General features: G+C 38.9%; 1 protein-coding gene across 4 annotated transcripts in view; it reads right to left on the bottom strand.

Moving 5' to 3' along the window:
- Positions 1 to 20,416, bottom strand: part of SEC24B (SEC24 homolog B, COPII coat complex component) — a 100,270-nt gene extending 79,854 nt beyond the window's left edge. For all 4 annotated transcript variants that reach the window (XM_049631010.1, XM_049631011.1, XM_049631012.1 and 1 more), the window contains exon 1: positions 20,223 to 20,416. In XM_049631010.1, coding sequence (XP_049486967.1) covers positions 20,223 to 20,349 — 127 coding nt within the window. In that variant the 5' untranslated portion in view covers positions 20,350 to 20,416. The remainder of the gene's footprint in view (positions 1 to 20,222) is intronic.
- Between the last annotated feature and the right edge of the window lie 235 nt (positions 20,417 to 20,651).

Below are 20,651 nucleotides of genomic sequence, written 5' to 3'. Positions count from 1 at the left end.
GAGGGAGGGAGAGAGAGGGAGAAAATCCCAAGCAGGCCTTACACTATCAATATCAACACGGAGCCGGATGTGGGGCTCTAAGTCATGAACTATGAAATCATGGCCTTGAAATCAAGAGTTGGACGCTTAACCAACTGAGCCACCCAGGTGCCCTTTTTTTAAAAATTTATTTATTTACTTATTTTTTTGAGAGAGAATTTTCTTCAAATTTATTTTTTAAATGTTTTTATTATTTTTGAGAGAGAGAAAGAGAGAGACAGAGCATGAGCAGGGGAGGGGCAGAGAGAGAAGGAGACACAGAATCTGAAGCAGGCTCCAGGCTCTGAGCTGCCTTGTCAGCACAGAGCCTGAAACCGGGATTGAACTCATGAACTGCGAGATCATGACCTGAAGTCAGACGCTTAACTCACTGAGCCACCCAGGCGTTCCTCTTCAACTTTAAAATGTATTAGATAATTCTAACTGTAGTAGGGTATAATACCAAAACTAATATTAAAGTTTAATTTCTTCTACACATACTAAAAACTGAACCTGACAAATATTACAAATACAGAGGTTACACACACCTATGCTCTTTTATTTTTAACAAAATCTGTAAGTTATCGAAATTTCAGTAGTATTAGCACTTGCATTTGCCTGTATTTCCTATAATTCCCTCAGCAACTGTGGCAGTTTTAAAACGTGGTCCCGAAATTCTTTGATACTGTTCTGATTAAAGGGTGAAATCTGTCTACTTCCTTTGAATTCGAGCAGGGTTTGAAGAGCTTCCACCAATAAAGAATGGCAGAAGCGAAGCCGTGTGACTTCCCTGCTTGATCAGAGACTATTCAGTTTCTACGTTGTTTGAAGGAACATGTGCATGTGGACCCCTGAGTAGCTAGCTGCGCAGGAAGTCCAGTTATTCCACAGCTGCCATGGTCTGGGGGAGTCAAACCACATGGAGAGGTCACATTTAGGCACCCAGGTTTGAACTCCCAAGTTTTTGAGTCATTCTAGCCCAGGTGCCAGACATGTGAATAAATGAGCCTTCCAGATCATTCTAAACTCCAGTCATCAAAACACCTTTGAGTCTTCCAAGCTGAGGCCCTAGATATCATAGAGCAGAGAAAAGCCATCCTGACTCTGCCCTGTGCAAATTCCTGATCAACAAAATCTGTGAGCATAATAAAATAGTTGTTTTCGACTGTTAAGTTTTAGAATAATTTGTTATATACCAATAGCAACTGACACAGCAACTAATTACTATTTTTAAAAATTCAGAATCCAGATTCTAAAACTGAACTACATCCAACTTTACTTAACACAAAAATGTACTATATTCTTAAAAGTCCAGACATCAGTTTCGATAATTCTTACAAAAGAACATGTTATCTTTAAATCAGTTGAATATAATTATGTGTACATATGTACAGAATGCACTAAGTTGTCCTATTCCATTAGAAAAATAGTTCCTTTGTAGATAACATATTACTTGAGAGCTGTAAAGCTTACGTAAAACATAGAAAAAGAGTTGAATCAGGTACACTAGGAAAGAATGAAAAAAAAAACTAAGGGCTGAAAACTAGGTTTACTAGGAGAGGTAAAAACAACTGGAACCATAGACACATGTGACAGACCTGCATTACCCCATATGGTAGCCACTAGCGACACGTGGTTATCGAGTACTAGAACATAGCTAATCTGAATTGAAAGTGCTTTAAGTATAAAACACACACTCAGGGGCACGTGGGTCGTTCAGCTGGTTAAGCGTCCAATTTCAGCTCAGGTCATGATCTCACAGTTCTTGGGTTTGAGCCCCGCGTCGGGCTCTGTGCTCACAGCTCAGAACCTGGAGCCTGCTTCGGATTCTGTGTCTCCCTCTCTCTCTGCCCCATCCCCACTCATGCTCTGTCTCTCTCTGTCTTAACAGTAAATAAAACATTAAAAAAAAACAAAAAACAAAACAAAACAAAAAAAACCTTTGTAAAAAAAAAGTATAAAACACACACTCAATTTTAAAGAAATGATATGAAAAAAGTAAGATAGGTCAGTAACTTTTAATTTTTTATCTTTTTAAAGTTTGTTTATTTTTTTGATAGAGTGAGTGCATGAGAGAGAGAGAGAGAGAGAGAGAGAGAGAGAGAGAGAGAGAGAGAGAGAGAATGAATATCCCAAGCAGGCTCCGTGCTGTCAGACCAGCTCAGGGCTGGATCTCATGAACTGTGAGATCATCCACCTGAGCAAGATTAAGACTTGGATGCTTAACCAGCTGAGCCACTCAGGGTGCCCCTCTCAGTAACTTTTTAATACTGAACATGAACACATGTGAAAATAACAACCTTTTATATATTGTGGTAACTGGATAAACTGAAATTGATTGTACTTATTTCAGCTATTTTAATATGACTTCCAGACAATTTAAAATTACATATGCAGATTGCATTAGACTCCTACTGAATACAACTATAAGACAGAAAAATACAAAGAGAAAAGGTGAATTAATGTCAGCATATATGGAATGCTTTCAATCTAGGCTTAAATATTTATTTTTTTTAATGTTTTTATTTATTTTTGAGACAGAGACAGAGCATGAGCAGGGGAGGGGCAGAAAGACAGGGAGACACAGAATCTGAAGCAGGCTCCAGGCTCTGAGCTGTCAGCACAGAGCCCAACACGGGCTCGAACTCACGGACTGTGAGATCACGACCTGAGCTGAAGTCGGAAGCTTACCCGACTGAGCCACCCAGGCACCCCTAGGCCTAAACATTTAAATTGGACATCAGTAGAAATATTAATTACAAAAGTATTTTTAGGTACTACCAAATTTCATTAATGCTACTAATTAAAAAAAAAAAAAGAGAAATAACTGGTTTTCTGGGATTATTTAGATGTGCATCTTTCTTTGTGAATTCAAAATGGTTCTGTAGCATATAAGAAAAGACTGCTGGTATTTTACAACTACTAAAATGGAGAGAGACAAAGATTGTGGATGAAAGGATAAATTAGTTATATATGTAGATAGTCAAAATTTTGAAAAATAACTCTAGGAGTATTTTTCTTATTACAAATGTGATATACAATAATTGCAAAAAGGAGTACAGAAAATTATCAAACAAAATATCATCCATAATCTTACTACCTGAGATAACTGCTATTAATATTCTGATGTATAACTACCCACTAATTTCTTTTAGGATATATCTAATTTAGTTAAGCAAAAGTAGAATTATAACATACATTTACATTATAACATACCATTACATAGATTTATAGAATCTATAAATTAGAATCTATATAATTACATAGAATTATAACATACCATTACATAGATTTACCATATTTTAATCACTTCTCTATTAATAGCCATTTAGGTTGTTTTCCATATTTAAAAATATTGAACAATATGATAATAAATACATTTGTAGGTTAAGTCTGTGTGTTCATTCATTTTACTCTTCTGAAAGTAATTTCCTATCAGTTACAATAGTTGGGCGAAGTCCCTAGTTAGCAACCTAACTGTATAGACAGACACAGGAGAAACATCGAGATGCCCAGTAAAAAACCCAGCAGAGACCAGAATCAAAGTCGTCCCAGAAGTTGAATTTAGCAGACAAAGGTTTTAAAGCAGCTACTGTAAATATGTTCAAAAGAAGAAAGAAAATATATTCAAAGAATTGAAAAAAAAAATCAGTAACTGAACTGATAATACAAAATGAGAAATGAAAACTATTTTGAAAATGAAAATATTCAGAATAAAGCTGAAATAAATATACTAGATGGCCTCAACAGCATAGTGGAAGAAAGAATCAATGAATCTAAAGACTGGTCAATAAAGTGATCCAAATTTGAGGCACCTGGGTGGCTCAGTCAGCGTACGTGACTCTTGATCTCGGGGTTGTGAGTTCAAGCCCCACATTGGGTGTAGAGCTTAGTTGAAACAAAATAGTAATAAATAAATAAATAAATAAATAAATAAATAAATAAATAAATAAAATGATGTAATTAAAAACAGAGAAAACATAAGAAAAGGAAAATTTAAGAAACCTGTGGAACAAGATGAAGCAGTCTAACATTTATGTAAACAATAAGGTTGAACAACGGCCTCCCAAAAGATAGATCCACATCCCTGGAGAAACAGGAACCCTCTTGCACTGTTGGTGGGAATGCAAATTGGTGCAGCCGCTCTGGAAAGCAGTGTGGAGGTTCCTCAGAAAATTAAAAATAGACCTACCCTATGACCCAGCAATAGCACTGCTAGGAATTTATCCAAGGGATACAGGAGTACTGATGCATAGGGGCACCTGTACCCCAATGTTTATAGCGGCACTCTCAACAATAGCCAAATTATGGAAAGAGCCTAAATGTCCATCAACTGATGAGTGGATAAAGAAATTGTGGTTTATATACACAATGGAATACTACGTGGCAATGAGAAAAAATGAAATATGGCCTTTTGTAGCAACATGGATGGAACTGGAGAGTGTGATGCTAAGTGAAATGAGCCATACAGAGAAAGACAGATACCATATGGTTTCACTCTTATGTGGATCCTGAGAAACATAACAGAAACCCATGGGGGAGGGGAAGGAAAAAAAAAAAAAAAAAGAGGTTAGAGTGGGAGAGAGCCAAAGCATAAGAGACTGTTAAAAACTGAGAACAAATTGAGGGTTGATGGGGGGGTGGGAGGGAGGGCAGGGTGGGAGGGAGGACAGGGTGGGTGATGGGTATCGAGGAGGGCACCTTTTGGGATGAGCACTGGGTGTTGTATGGAAACCAATTTGACAGTAAATTTCATATATTAAAAAATAAAAAATAAAAAAATAATTAAAAAAAAAAAAAAAAAAAAAGATAGATCCACATCCTAATCCCCAGAATGTGTGAAAATGATCTTATAGGGAAAAGAATAACTATTACATTTTATGACAAAAGACAAGATTAAGTTAAGGGTCTTGAGATTAAGTGGGTCCTAAACGCAAACACATGTAACTTTATAAGATGCATGTAAATAAAAGATACACACATTGAAGAAAAGGCAATGAGAGGGTAAAGCAGAGTGATGCAGCCACAAGGAACGTCAACTGTCAAACAAAAGTTAGAAGAAGCAAGAAAAAGATTCTCCCCTAGAATCTACAGAGAGAATATGGCCTTGGCGACACCTTAACTTCAGACTTCCAGTCTCCAGGACCGGGAGAGAACAAACTTCTGTTGTTTTAAGCCACCCAGTTGGTAGGATTTTGTTACAGCAGACCTGGGAAACTTGTACAGTAAGGATATAGAACAGCAATTCTCAAAGTGTAGTACACAGAACCCTGGTAATACTGGAGACTCATGGGGGATCCATAGGTAGAAACTATGTTCGTAAGAGTACTAAAATGGTATTTGCCTTCTTTGCTGTGTTGACATTTGTACTAATGGCACAGAAGCAATGACGGGTACCATACTGGCCCTGTGGCATAAAGTAAAGCAGTGGCACCAAGCAACTCTAGTAAGTACTGTATTCTTCACTACCATGCACTCATAGTAAAAAAATAAAAGCCATTCCCTTATTCAACAATGTTCAGGATTTACTACTTTAAAAACGCACAAAAAAAAAAAAAAAGACAAAGAAATGGCATACAGATTGGAAAAGAAGAAATAAAACTATATTTGCAGAATGACAGGACTGTGTAGAAAAATCTGAAGAATCTTTAAAAAAGAAAGAAAATAAGTGAGTTTATCAAAGTCACAAGATACAAGGTCAACATGTAAGAGTCAAATGCACTCCTCAAAACAATAATGAACAAATAGGATTCAAAATTACAATAAAAAACAAAACCAAGCATCTAAATGGCTCAGTAAGTTGAACGTCCAACTCTTGACTTTGGCTCAGGTCATGATATCCTGGTTTGTGGCACAGAATCAGGCTCTGTGCTGTCTGCGTGGATTCTCTCCCTCTCTCTCTGCCCCTCCCCTGCTCAAGTACGTGTGCATGCTCTCTCTCAAAATAAACAAATAAATACTATTTATAATATCACAAAGAAGTACTTAAAATATATATCTAATGAAATATGTAAAGGATCTATATGCTGAAAATGACAAAACACTGATGAAAGAAATCAAGGATTTCTTTACATAAATGGAAGGACTAATATACCATGTTTGTGGGCTGGAAGACTTGCAATTAAGATATAAATTATTTCAGTTTTTATCTTTAGGTTTGATGCAATGCCAATAAAAATACCAATAGTTTTTTAATAAATATCAACAAGCTGATTCTGAAATTTCTATGGAAAGGCAAAGGTACTAAAACACCAAAAAAACAAAAACTTTGAAAAAGAACATTTGGAGGACTCACATTCCCCAATTTCAAGGGTTGCTTTATATGCTACAAAAATCAAGAAAGTGTGGTACCAGAGAAAGGACAGATACACAGAACATAATAAAAAATCTAGAAATAGAGCCACAAAAACATAAGCCAACAGATTTTTGACGAAGATGTCAAGGCAATTCAATGAAGTAAAGATAATCTTTTCAACAAATGGTGCTGTCATAGTCCACATTCAAAAGATGAACCTCAAAAAAAAAATGAACCTCAACACGTCTAAGGTCTCAAAACTTAAGTCAAAATGAATCACAGATCTAAATGTAAAATTTGAAAACGTCTAGGAGAAAATTTAGAATATATAGATAAATATGAGATTAGCAATAAGTTCTTACCTATGACACTAAAAAGCATGATCAGGAACAGAAAATATTGAGAAAAGAGACTTCATCAAATTAAAAATTTTACTCTACAAAAAGCACCAAGAGAATTATAAGAAAGCTATGGATGAGGAGATAATATTTACAAATCACATGCCTAATAAAAGTCTCATATCCAGAATTTATTAAGAATTCTTCAAATCCAACGGTAAGAAAACAGACAACCCAACCAAAAAAACTGGTAAAAGGTCTGAAAATAATCACCAAAGAAGATATATGGATGGCAATAAACATTAAGCTGCTCATCATAAATCATTAGGGAAATGCAAATTAAACCATGAAATATCACTACATAGCCATTGTAATGACTAAAACAACAACAACAAAAAAAAAATATCAAATGTTGGGAAAGATGTGGTGCAAAAGGAACTCTCACTCATTGCTGGAGGGAACAGAAAATAGTACTATTTTGCCACCTTGGAAAAGAGTTTGTCAAGTCCTAGTAAAGTTAAATATATACAGCTGACCCTTGAACAATGCAGAGGTTAGGGGCATGAACTCCCTGTGCAGCTGAAAGTAAGGATAACTTTTGACTTCCCTAAAACTTAACTACTAATAGCCTACTATTGACTGGAGGCCTCACCGATAACATAAACAGTTGCTTAACACATGTTTTATATGTTATATGTACTATACACTGTATTCTTACAATGAAGTAAGGTATAGAAAACAAAGTGTTACTAAGAAAATCATAAGGAAGAGGTCACATTAAGAGTACCTTACTGTATTTATAGAAAAAAATCTGCATATAAGTGGATTCATGCAGTTCAATCCTGAGTTGTTCAGGGTCAACTGTAGTTACCATTTGACCCAGCAGTGCTACTCCCACATATTTACCTTTGTGAGCAGAAAACCTGCGTTCACACAAAAACTAGTATATGAATGTTTACAGCAGCTTTATTCACAATCACCAAGAACTAGAAACAATCAAGATATTCAACAACAGAGGATGGTTAAACAATCCTAGTATACACATACCATAGAAAAGTACACAGCAATAAAAGGGAACAGACAACTGATTCATGCAACAGCAGAAATGAATGTAACTCAGTGAAAGAAACCAGACCCAAGAGACATATTTTATGGCTCTATTTATATGACATTCTGGAAAAGCAGAATGACAGAAATGTAGAACAGAGCAATGGTTGTCAGGGCTGGTGGAGGAAGAGATGATGATTACCAGGGGACTACATGAAGACATTTTTTATAGTAATGGAACTGTTCTCTATGATACTGCGGTGGTGGTAGATACTTGACTGCACGGATTTGCCAAAACTCATAGAGCTGTACACCACAAAGAATAAAAGCAAGTTTTACTATCTGCAAATTGTAAAACAACATCCAGAATGTCAAGATAATCTAGGACAGAATGAAGACTGTGACAGATCAGTCTAACTGCATTACATGTATGATAACCTGAGTGAAGGATACTTAGGTAATATATACACAGATGAATAGGCACAGATGTAATTATAGAGATGTTTACATACATAATTGAGTATATACATAAATATCTCCTAACTCTGTCTACTGAGAAAGTCTATAAGCAGTGACACCCCAGTAGCTATGAGCACCTCCAGGGCCCAGGTCTTGGTTTCTAAAAACCATGCCCCAACAAAAGGAACTAGGGCTCCTTGGACAAAGGACTGATTCCAGTGTTGGGATAGGACAAGTGCAGAGTAGAGTACCTTGTAGTGTCAGAAAGTAAGGAAGCAGTCAAAAGACAAAAGGATGGAGGTAAAGGGACACTGGAGCCAACCTGAAAGAGTTCCCAGTGGCCAAAACTCAAAACAACTCGAGCAACAAATATAAATAATGATAGTTTTAGATTATAATCCAAAGAATAAAGTAAATATTCATGAGTCTATAATGATATAAATAAATGACTGCATACATTTTAAAATGGGAGAAAAGGAGTGTCTTCCTTACAGAAATAGTTCAAATAATAAATGTAGAATAAATGAGCAAAAGAGAAAATTACCATCAGAATTCCACAGTAAAAATCACTGCAGGTGCAAGCCACTGAGGAATGCTAAAATTACTGGGCCAAACTTTAAGGAGAAACAGGAATCAAGTATTTCCTGAAGAATATTTGAATTACTGTGATCACTTCAGCATGTGTTCACAAATTATTTGATATGCCTCACTGTAGGAGGTGGAGCTTAATTCTCAACTTACTTTCTGTTGAATGTGGGCTGGAGTTAAGTAACTCCTAACAAACAGAGTAGGAAAAAAAAAATAATTTTGCAGTGGAGGAACCTGGCAGCCCCTGTTATAGACTAAATGCACACCCCCCCCCCCATATGTATGTTGAAGCTCTAACCCCAATTCGATGGTCTTAAGATGGGGTCTTTGGGAGGTAATTAGGTTTAGATTAGGTCACAATGGTAGGAAGGACTCTCATGATGGAATTAATTTTCTTGTAAGAAGAAGAAATCCCTCTCTCTCCACATGCATGCAGAAAAGCCATGTAAGCACAACAGCAAGGAAGAGGGTCTTCACCAGAACCCAACTATGCTGTCACTCTAATCTCAGACTTCTGGACTCCAACACTGTGAGAAAATAAATGGCTACGGTTTAAGCCACACAGTCTATGACATTTTGTCTGGGCTAAGACATTCCTTCAATCAAGTGCCCAAGGTTAACATGACCAGTAATAAAACAAGTTGATATCATCTGATCCCTAATACAATGTGATAAGAAGGGCACTTCACCTCTGTGGTATTCTTTCTAAAAAGTCATAAATTATTTTTTTTAAGTTTATTTACTTTTCAGAGAAAGCAAGAGGGAGAGAGAATGAGCAGAGGAGGGACAGAGAGAGAGTCCAAAGCTCTGCGTTGTCAGCAAAGAGTCTGACACGGGCTTGAACTCACAAACCATGAGATCATGATGTGAGCTGAAGTCAGATGCTTAACTGACTAAGCCACCCACGTGCCCCAGTAAACTGACAGTCTTAAGAATTCACCCTCACTTAATCATGAGAAAGCATCAGCAAAGTGAGGAACTGTCTACAAAATAATTAACCAGTCCTGTCAAAGTCCTAAAAAACAAACAAAAAGGCTAAGAAACTGTCACAGATCAGAGGAGACTAAGGAGACATGACACTTAAAGCAGTATGATATCCTGAACTGTATTCAGGAACAGGAAAAAAAAAAAAAAAAAAAACAGTGGGAAAACAGAAATAAAATCTATAGTTTTCAAAAAAATTTTTTAAAGTTTATATTTTTGAGAGGGACAGAGCACACGTGAGGGAGGGGCAGAGAGAGGGAGACACAGATTTTGAAGCAGGCTCCAGGCTCTGAGTTGTCAGTACAGAACCCAACGTGGGGCTCGAACCCACAAACTGAGAGATCATGACCTGAGCCGATGTCGGATGCTTAACCGACTGAGCCACCCAGGTGCTCCTAAGTAAAATCTATAGTTTAGCTAATATGGTATGTCAGCAATGTTAATTTTCTAGTTTTGATAAAGGTACCACGGTTTTGGAAGATGTTAAGACTTTAGAGGAAGCTGAGTGAAGAACACTGCATTCTGTACTATCTTTGCATCACTTCCACAAATCTAAAATTACTGCAAAATAAGTTTTTACAACATCAAAGGGAAAAAGTGCTGGAAATGACTTACTAAATTGACTGTGACACTATTTTTTAGACAAATGACTGCACCATACAGAACCAGAGTGATTTTCCTAAAAATCAAATCTGATTATGTTATTTCTTTGTTTAAAGCTTTCTAATTTTTTTAAATGTTTATTTATTTTGAAAGAGATGGGGAAGAAGGACAGAAAGAGAAGAAGCCAAGCAGGCTCTGTGCTGAAATCTGAGTCGAAATCAAGAGTCAGAGGCTTAACCGACAGAGCCACCAGGCCCCCCTCTAATGGTTTTTCTTGCCATTAATAAAAAGTTCAAATCCTTTAATATGGTCTATAAGACAGTGGAAAGCACAACAATCTCTCCCTGACCCCAAATGTCCATGACCTAATCACTGGAACATGTAAATATGACAGCTTATACGGCAAAAGGGAGCTGACATTGCAGATTGTATTAGGACTGCTAATCATCTGACCTTAAAATAGGGAGAAAAGCTTCGATTATCCAGATGAGCTCAGTGTAATCACAAGAGTCCTTAAAATTAAAAGTACAAGAGGGAGGCAGAGGAGAGGCAGGGAGAAGTGACTACAGAAGACTCTTCAGAGATGAAGCCAGATACTGCCAGCTCTGAAGGCAGACAGAGGGGACCATGAACCAAGGAATGTGGGCACCTCTAAAAGCAGGAAAAGGCAAAGAAATGGATTCTCTCCCACAGTCTCTAGGAGGGAATTCAGCCCTACTGATCTTGATTTTAGCTTCGTTAGACTTTTAACCTACAGATGATGAATTCATGTTATTTTATGCTGCCAGTTTGTGGTAATTTGTTGCAGCAGCAAAGAGAAAATGAATGCAAAGGCCCTGCACGACCTAACTGCTGCTCACTTCTACTTTACCACTCACCACTCCTTCCCACTGTGATTTTCAGCAGGTGTGCCTTAATATACCGCTATATTCAAAGCATTCACATGGGTCTACTGAGGTCTGGTCAATAAAGAAAATGAAATTTTGCTACACTAAAGGTGCCTATCATTATGTTGAAGTGATACAGAATGATGACCTGGTAGAGAGCAAAGCCAGAGCACAACATAAGGAAAGACTGTGCTAGAGCTTTGCTTCAAAAGGCCATCGAAGAGGTTGGTTAGGGCAGAATATAGGTACGCTGCCTTCCTTGTAAAGGGGATCAAATAAATATGTGATATTTTTCTGAAATTTGCTTTTTTCTAATAAAAATTTTTTAATGTTTATTTCTGAGAGTGAGAGAGACAGAGAGTGGGGGAGGGTCAGAGAGAAAGGGAGACAAAGAATCCAAAGGAAGCTGGGGGCTCTGAGCTGTCAGCACAGAGCCCCAAACAGGGCTCAAACTTACAAACTGTGAGATCATTATCTGAGCCGAAGTCCAACACTTAACCAACTTAGATGCCCCTGCTTTTTTTTTAATTAGAAATGTCCAAAGTTTAATTTCTTCAAGAATGCCACCAACTAAAACTTTAGCACTAAGGTAGCCATGAGTATGAAAAGGCCAAGAATCACTGATCCATACACACGTTGACCATACTAAATTTTTCTCAAGCCATGCTTGCTCATCTCTGACCCTTCACACAGGCTCTTCCCTCCACCTGGAACCATCAAAAATCCTCTCTTACCCCTTCATCTGACCAACTCTAATTCTTCGGATCTCACTTCAACTCTTCCTCCAGAAAACATCTGCTAACCCTGCAAGTGAATGCCTACTTAATGGTGCATCTACAGCATCTTGGACCACAATGACAGTACTTTTCACATGGTACTGTAATTGTCTAACTGTAAACTCTCTAAGTGAAAAATTTGAGTCTAGTTGGGTCCCAGCTCTATCATATTCCTAAAGCTTAGCATAATGCCTGGCTCATGGAAATCATTCCTACATTTTGGGGAAAAAATTAAGCCTAGTAAATAATCATCAAACACTTCTGTATCAGACATTTCTCTCATCACAATGTATCAAGAAGGACTACATAAGTAAAGAGAAAGAACACAAAACTTTAAGAGCTTTCGCTACATAAAGCAAATTATACTCTAGTACAAGAACAAATGCACGTATCTAAGTTTTTTGATCTATATTATATATAGATCTATATTATAGATAATATAACTATATTAGTTCAAGTAGAAGAACAGCCTTTGAAACGAAAGGAAAGTAATAATATACAGTATTTAACTACACCTAAGGTGTTTTGATACTGCTGCTTTTTACACTCACCAGGTGCATTAGCGTCTACTGCTATTGTAATGAATTACCACAAACTGGCTTAAAACACCACAAATTTATTATTTTACAGTTCTAGAGGTCAGAAGTCCAAAATCAGTTCACTGGGCTAAGGTCAAAGGGTCATGGGCAGACATGGTTCCTTCTGAGGCTCCAAGAAGAGAATCCATTTCCTTGCCTTTTTCAGCTTCTAGTGGCCACCTGCATTCCTTGGCTTATGGCCCTTTCTTCCATCTTCAAAGCACACTACTCCCACCTCTAGATGCTGACTCCTCCAGGTCCCCTCTAATCAGATGTTGTGATTATATCAGGCCCACTCAGATCCAAGATAATATCCCCAACTCTTAATCACAGCTGCAAAGGTTTCAAAAATTAGGACGGAAACATACTAGGGGGCCGTTATTCAGCTCACTGCATCAGCTGTTAATGGCAAGTTTTCACGCAACTATATCATGACTTCTATCACTTCAGTAAAACAAATTTTAAAATTTCACCAATTCTAAGATGCCCCCTAAATTCAGACATAAAAATGTGAAACAAAAGTGTCTTAGAACCAATGAAATAAAATAATTTTACTACATCCACCAAATAACCTAACACAGTGACTCACAAAAAAAGGAGCATCAACAAATAAACACTGAAAACAGGGAAGTTCAGGTTACATACAATCTCTGAAAAGTTTCTACATTCTTAGCCTCAAGTGAGGTATGTCTGTATAAAAGAACATATATTCTAACACATTATCTACTCACTGGTACCAATCTGACCTGAGAAGTAAACAAAAGATTTTTAAGAAATAGTCTATATACTTTCGAAATTTTAGTTTCTTATTTATTTTGAGAGAATGTGAGCAGGAGAGGGGCACAGAGAGAGGGAGAGAGAGAATCCCAAGCAGGTTCTGCACTGTCAGTGCAGAGCATGATGCAGGACTCAAACTCACAAACTGTGAGATCATGACCAAGAGCCAAAACCAAGAGTTGGACACTTAACTGCCTGAGCCACCCAGGCGCCCCAGCCTATATACCTTTTAATGGAGCTGCTCAGCTGGTCAACCTGACTGATATCATCATATACCAGTTAGATACAGTCTCTGGTTTTCTTTTTTAAAGGTTTTATTTTTAAATAATCTCTACACCAAACCTGGGGCTCAAACTCACAACCCTGAGATCAAGAGTCTTATGATCCACCAACTGAGCCAGCCAGGCGCCCTAGTCTTTGATTTTCTATAAGCATCTATGCTCTCCTTGGCAAGACTACATCATCACAAGATAAATAAAATTTTAAAGATTTTATTTTTAAGTAATCTCTACACCAAACCTGGGGTGCAAATTTACAACCCTGAGATCAAGAGTCTCATGTTTCACCAACTGGGCCAGCCAGGCGCTCCTGGCCTCTGGTTTTCCATAAGCATCTATGTCCTTCTTGGCAAGACTAAATTATCACAAGATCTATCCAAATGATGCATCTGCCTCAGGGACATAATCTCCTTGCAGACACTAGATTCCCACCAAAGGAAAATTGATTCTATTCTTGCTGTAAGCAAACCAGACACAAGAACCCAAATTTATAAGGTAAATATTTTACGGATGTCTAGTCACTATACAAAAAAATTAATCATAAGCTCTCTTTAAATAAATGAGTTTTCTCATCCTCTTCCTTGCCAAAAAAGTAACGTTTTAAATATCGAGTCTCTGTTTCATTAGTCTTTTCCTGAATCAAATTTCAATATATTTTAGAAGTCAGATTCAAGTTTTTCATTATCTTATAAACAATATCAAGGTCAGCAAAATATAAGCTCCTCTATCTGATAAAGATACATTCATACTAACGTGAGGGGCACAATCAGATATAAGGATATAAGAACATCATTTATCCATCACCAAACTACCAAGAAATAGGTCAATATTCAGCCACTCATGCATTTTAACCATTCTTATTAAAATATTATAGTACTTCTGAACCAGTTGGTAAATAGTCACACAGCCCCGACCCTGCTTCCCTGTTGTATCCCACAATGCTGTTTCCTTGCCCCAGACCTTCAAGACCTCATGAACACCATCCTGCTGTAGCATCAAGGCTAGTATACATTCCATCGTCAGTGAATGTAGCACTGATTGTTAAATATTTTGAATATATGATTCCTGACAATAGAGTATCAATAATGTTGCTAAAATAAAAATTTTTTAGAAACATAAAAAACATAAAGACACACACACCCCTACAGAAATCAGCAATTAGAAACCCCAGTGATTTAGAAAATGAGTAATTCCAATCACATCTGTATACCCTGGTTTACTCTCTTCTAATGGAAGGCTAATAGCTACAAAAGTAACTGACCCAGTCACTGCTGGCTGACAGTCTACACAGACATAGCCTATGTAACCATTTGGATGAAATCTTACCGCATTAAGTACATCAGTTCCCCTCTTTGGCTGCCACAATAATGAGTACTAAGAGTAAAGGGACTAAAAGAAAACCAATACCAGTTGAGAACCTACTCTATGCCAGGCACATTACTTTTCTCTACATCATCTTATATAATTCTCACAACAATCCTGTGAAAGTGTCACTATTGTCATTTTACAGACAAATGGGGATATGAAAGGTCACTAACGTATACACATTCAAACAGTTGATAAATAGTGAAGAAGCTAGGCATTGCAGGTTCCAAAGCTCATTTCACAATACCTGTTTCTCAGAAATACTGAGAAAAACAAGCAAGTTAAGACTTGGCCATTCGCTTGGCTCGGCGAAGCATTTTACTACTCCCTCTAGCCTCCCTATTTCCTCTTGCTTTTCCTCAGTTCCTATCACAAGCAGCTTTCAGCACCAATTAAATCCACCTTCCTGCAGCCAGCTAGCTGAGGTAGATGGCCTATTAAAGGAAACCTTTCAAGAGTAGATCTGTTGGAGGAAAGAAGGGCTGGCTGAGCAGTGTAAGAAAATAATAAAAAGACTGAAACAGTGATTGAGCCTTAAGAGAGAGCTGGCCATACACAGATCCTTTCAGGGGTCAGTCTTCAAAAATAATAATGAATATGAAGCCAAGTTCACTTACTCAGTTGAGTGCCTACTGCAGAATATGATGAGGAAAACTCATACAGTCTCTGCCATCCAAAGAATTTATATCCTGGTGTTCTGAAGGAAACGGAATGAAGGGGACTCTCATTTGCTAAATATCTCATTTTGCTAAGCACCAGGTACTTTAAAAATAGTAACTCATTTAATAAAACTCTCTCTACAACTCTAGAAGAAAGGTATTATTATCCCCTGAAACTCAGAGATGTTAAGTAATTATCTCTACAAAACCCTGAGCTGTATCAAAGCCAACGACTTTTTACTAGCCCACACCTTCTGCAATTCCGAGTATGCTTAGCCTACTGGAAAGAGTGGCTTTCCCAGGGCTGAATATAACATGATCTGCTCTAACGTGCAGTGCTAAGATGAGGGTCTCATTTCTAGGAAAGTCCATTGAAGACTGGCTCAAAAATCTGTTCTATTTCAATGTTTTTAAGGATCTAATACTTCAGGGTTTACAGATAATTAGAAAGATGAAGTTAGCTCAAATGCTATAATCAGTGGCAATGAATGTGGTTTACAAAAATCATTACAGATATAATCTCAGAAACCTGAGAGGAGGGACTGCAGTGGGAATGAAAAGACACTGCAAATAACTAATGCAATACATACAGCAACGAAAAATAAAATTTAAACCCACATAAAAGACACTTGTTTATATAAGGAATAATTTTTGAGATCCTTATCTATTAATCAGTTTAGAAAGAAATTATGTATCCAGATGGTTACATTGTGCCGTACCAATATCTTTACCAGAGGACCTGATGTTTCTGCTGAGCTATAAAGAGTAGAAACCTGAGACACAGATGCTGCTCTGATCAAAAAGAACTTTCTTCAGACACACTAGGGAGCTTTATATCATTTTAAATTTTGCATGTGCTCACAAAGTTGAAGGGTTTCCTATAACTGACCAGATAGTACTGCTGAGTGAACGGTATGCTTATGCCATTATGGAGTCCAATAATTCCCATTACTATCTCCTCTTTCTCACATTATTAGCAATTGACATGATAAAACTGCCAGCAGTATCATTCCTAATAAAGGCATATGGAAGAAAGAAAACACATTTTCATTTGAAAATGAGCACCATTTGCTTCCCCAAAGTAGAACTAAACAGCAGTGGTTTACTCTTAAATCTGGGTGCCTGCCCTCAAAAAAAACTTTTGAATTACCCCTTTCAATGTAGGTCAGTTGGGAGAAATTTTGGAGTTACCCCATCATTATTGCCAGGATTATTATTTCACCCAGTCTTTCAGGTTTTGAGGACTAGACTTTGGAAAGACTCTGAAAAGGCAGAGTAAAAGTTGAAAAATATTCAACTAACACCTCATATGGAAATACAAATAATTCTAAAAGCCCATATGCTGATCAGTGAAAAACTGAAGTACAGAAATCCAAGTCCACAAAAGGAAGTGTAAGAGAAGTATGTCACAAGCTCAAGTCGAACTATTATATTCAAGTGGGAAAGAGCATGTGAACAGTTAAACCCAGAAAGCAAAAGTGATAAAGACTCAGTTTTCTGCCTATTTCCTACCCTTTCCAAAAAAAAAAAAAAAAGTCTCTGAAAAAGAAACTTTTTACAGTCTCTTAATAGAAAGAGAACTGGACTTGGAATTAGGAAGACTGAATTGGAGTTGATTTAACTAATGTTTACTGAATACCCATTATTTGTTCCAGGGCCTGAATATATACAGCAGTGATGAGGGAGACAAAACTGCTACCCTCACCAAGTTTACACAGGAATTGGTGAAAAACATACCCACTTAACCCTTCCAGATCTCAATTTCCTCTGTACAATTAGGGAAGTGGACTAGGTGTTGTTCAGGCTGCACTCCAAAAACATCTCAATATCCACCTCTATTTTAATCCTAATGGCTCTGCTTTTGTCTGATTTTTCCATCAGTGGTCTATTCACCATTTCCTTCAGAGCAATAAATATGTTTTTTAAAAAGGTTGGATAACCACTAAATAAGTGATCTATAGATACCATTCCAGTTTAACAATTCTGTCTCCTGTAATGTTCTATCCTCATACTTCTGACATGTTTCTTTTTCATCATGCCTGGAATTCCATACAGACAAATTAAAAGGAAAACTATTTCATGCAGGGCTAAAGAATGAACCAAAACCCCAAAGGATTGCTTAATCTTTATCTACAAATGCCAGAACAATGTAGCAAAAATTGTTTTTTTTCTAAGATTAGCAAAAAAAGACAAAAACAGATTTGATGTTGCTACTTCTCTACTTAAGCTACTTCCTTCCACCAAAACAACAAAAAATTGACTGTAGTTTTTTATTTTACTTTATTTTTTTGAAGTATAATGGACACATGCTCTATTAGTTTCCGGTAGACTAACAGAATGATTCGGTGTTTGTATAAACTGCAAAATGATCACTACAATAAGTGGTTAACATCTGTCACCATACATAGTTACAGATTTTCTTTTCTTGTGATGAGAACTATTACCATTTCCTCTCTTGGCCTAGTTTTTTATCTTAATTTCCAAATTCTTTGGCAATGATACTCAAGGCCTTTCTGCAACCTGACCCCTTTTTAAGTATGCTTTTCAGCTTCAATGCTTTGGGTTCTCCCTATTACCCAGCACACTTCTTGTCTCTTGACAGCTTCTCTTCTAAACATGCCATGCACTTCCACAATTTGAGACTTTTGTCCATGCTGTAACCTCTGACTCAAGACAGTCTTGCCTTCCTATCCATACCTGTCAAATCCCTCAAGGTCACCACCAAGTCGAATGTCACCAAAATACAGGTGAATTTAGGACAAAGTCAGTGATTCACTTTCCACTAGGCTAATCTTGAGTACCCAAGTATTAAACATTCCACAAATGCTTTAATGAATTATGTTAAATGGTAGAAACAAAGCATCATCCATATCTGGCTTCTAATGTTCTTACAGACTTACTACACTCATTACAATTGATATTCTGGCATTTCTTGAGCATTCACAAAACTTATAAGGCTAAGATCAATATCTCCCACTTTAAAAATCATTCACTAACACAGTAATGATGTTACACAGAATCAAGAAAAGGCAATCCTTGGATCACTGTTAAACATGGGTTTACATTCTAAAAGACTTGGGATCTCTTCTTAAATGACCATGTGCTAGTTCCTTCACACACAAAACTGTTCAAAAACAAAACAAAAAACAACAATTTATATTAAGTTCACAAGAAAAAAACTGCTCACAAATATCTTTATGTACGTTCAGGACAGGAACACAAAACCTACAACAATGTTCACATTCAAACCCACGACAGCAAACAATGACCACTGGAAGCATATAATATTGCCAAGTATGGTTGATCCAAAGGATACTAAGCCTAAGACATCAACCACTGATTGTCAGGATAAACGGTAACCTTCATGTTAGAAAAGCATAAGCTGTAAAAACTAGATACTGGCTGAACTGACATAACCCAATGAATTTTCATTAACAAACTGGACAAAACAGGTCCATCCAAAAGTCGTTTGTACTAGTGTATTAGTACAGTGTACTAGTGTAGTTTTGTTCTCTTATGAACACAGGGCACTTTTTCTGAAGTATTCCATTACTTCCAAGAGTTCTCATCTAAAATACTATCAAGTCTATAACATGAGTTCCTCCTACCGTGGCTCCATCCACAAATATTCAAATCTCAAGATTAGGTAATGAATATCCTAGAAATGATTATTTTTCACTTGAATCTCCTGCATACTAAAAGCCTACGACCTTAAGCATGAACGCGGCTTTCAAGTTGCACAGGCTGCTGCCTGTACGAAGGCCTTTCTTTCCTCAAAGCAGGGCCAACTCTGGCACGCTTTTTTATTTCTGAAAGTGAAGCTGAGGGAAAAAAGCCACCCAGATCTAAAGGTATTCGTTTAAATCCGTTTGACACCTGCTCCCTTTACAACGCGACAAGCAAACTCCAAACGCTAGAGCAGCAGCCGCAGCAGCAATGACAGATCCTGAGGCCGAATTGGGTCAGGGTTACGGTTACTCTTATGTTGCATATTTACACCCTTTTGTCTACAAACTTGAGCGCTAACTTAAGTTCCCTACAAGGCAGCGTGCTCGCTGGGCCGCAGAAATCAAAGCAATTTTCCTGACTCGGGAAAGGCACAATCCATGCAGTTCCATGGCTACACCAGTTTTCTCCAGACCACGCACTCTGCGGCCTCGGCTTTTCGCCGGAGAAAGGGTCGCTCCGGGCAACTCGCCTGCGCTCAGGCTGGATATGAGGGTTTTTAAACTGCACCTGGGCCCCTCCTTTTCCACCGTCCCCACTAACCCCGGCCGCCTTCCGGCCTAGGGTCACATTACGTAAACAGCCCCGGCCCCAGCTTTCCCAGGTCGGCCCCCGCCCCCGCGCCAGGGCGCCCCTCCCCCCCCCGTACCACGCGTCCCCCCCCCCCTCCACAGTCCGCTCCCCACGCGGCCTCCGCCCGCGGCCTCGGCTCCGCGCCCCTACCCGCCTCTGCCCCCGCCCCGACGCCCCCCACGGCCCGGCCCGGTCCAGCCCGCCCCGAGTGGCCGCCCAGGCTGCCCCGCCGGCGCTAGGCCCCGCGCTCCGCAGGGGCCGCCCGCCTCACCGTTCTGCTGGTGCGGCGCCGGGCCCGGGCCGGCGGGCGCGGCGGCTCCTGAGGCTGCGGCTCCTCCAAGCTTGGGCGGGATTCGGGCGCTGGCGGCCGGATGAGGGGATTCGGCGGGGGCCGACATGACGGCGCTGCTGGCGGCGGCGGCTCAGCTTCAGGGAGGTGGGCGGAGGGAAGGGAAGGCGGGGCTGGAGAGGCGAAAGGAAGAGGAAGGAGCGCGCCTGGCGTCACCGAGGGAGTCGCCCAGGACCGCGGCTGGGTGTCGGCACTCCACCGGGGAGACCCGCTCTGCGGACGCAGGTGCTGGGCCCCTGGCCCGCCTCGTCGGGCCGTGCTGCGCGCCCCAAACCCTGAGTGCGGGGCTCCCGACTCGGGTGGCTCCCCGCACCGAGGCCTTGGGCCGCCGACGCAACGCCCCCTGCAGGT

This window comes from Panthera uncia, chromosome B1, assembly GCF_023721935.1.
Source record: "Panthera uncia isolate 11264 chromosome B1, Puncia_PCG_1.0, whole genome shotgun sequence".
In the NCBI taxonomy this organism is placed as follows: domain Eukaryota; kingdom Metazoa; phylum Chordata; class Mammalia; order Carnivora; family Felidae; genus Panthera; species Panthera uncia.
The sequence above is the reverse complement of the archived record's forward strand: the minus strand, read 5'-3'. Positions and strand labels throughout refer to the sequence as shown.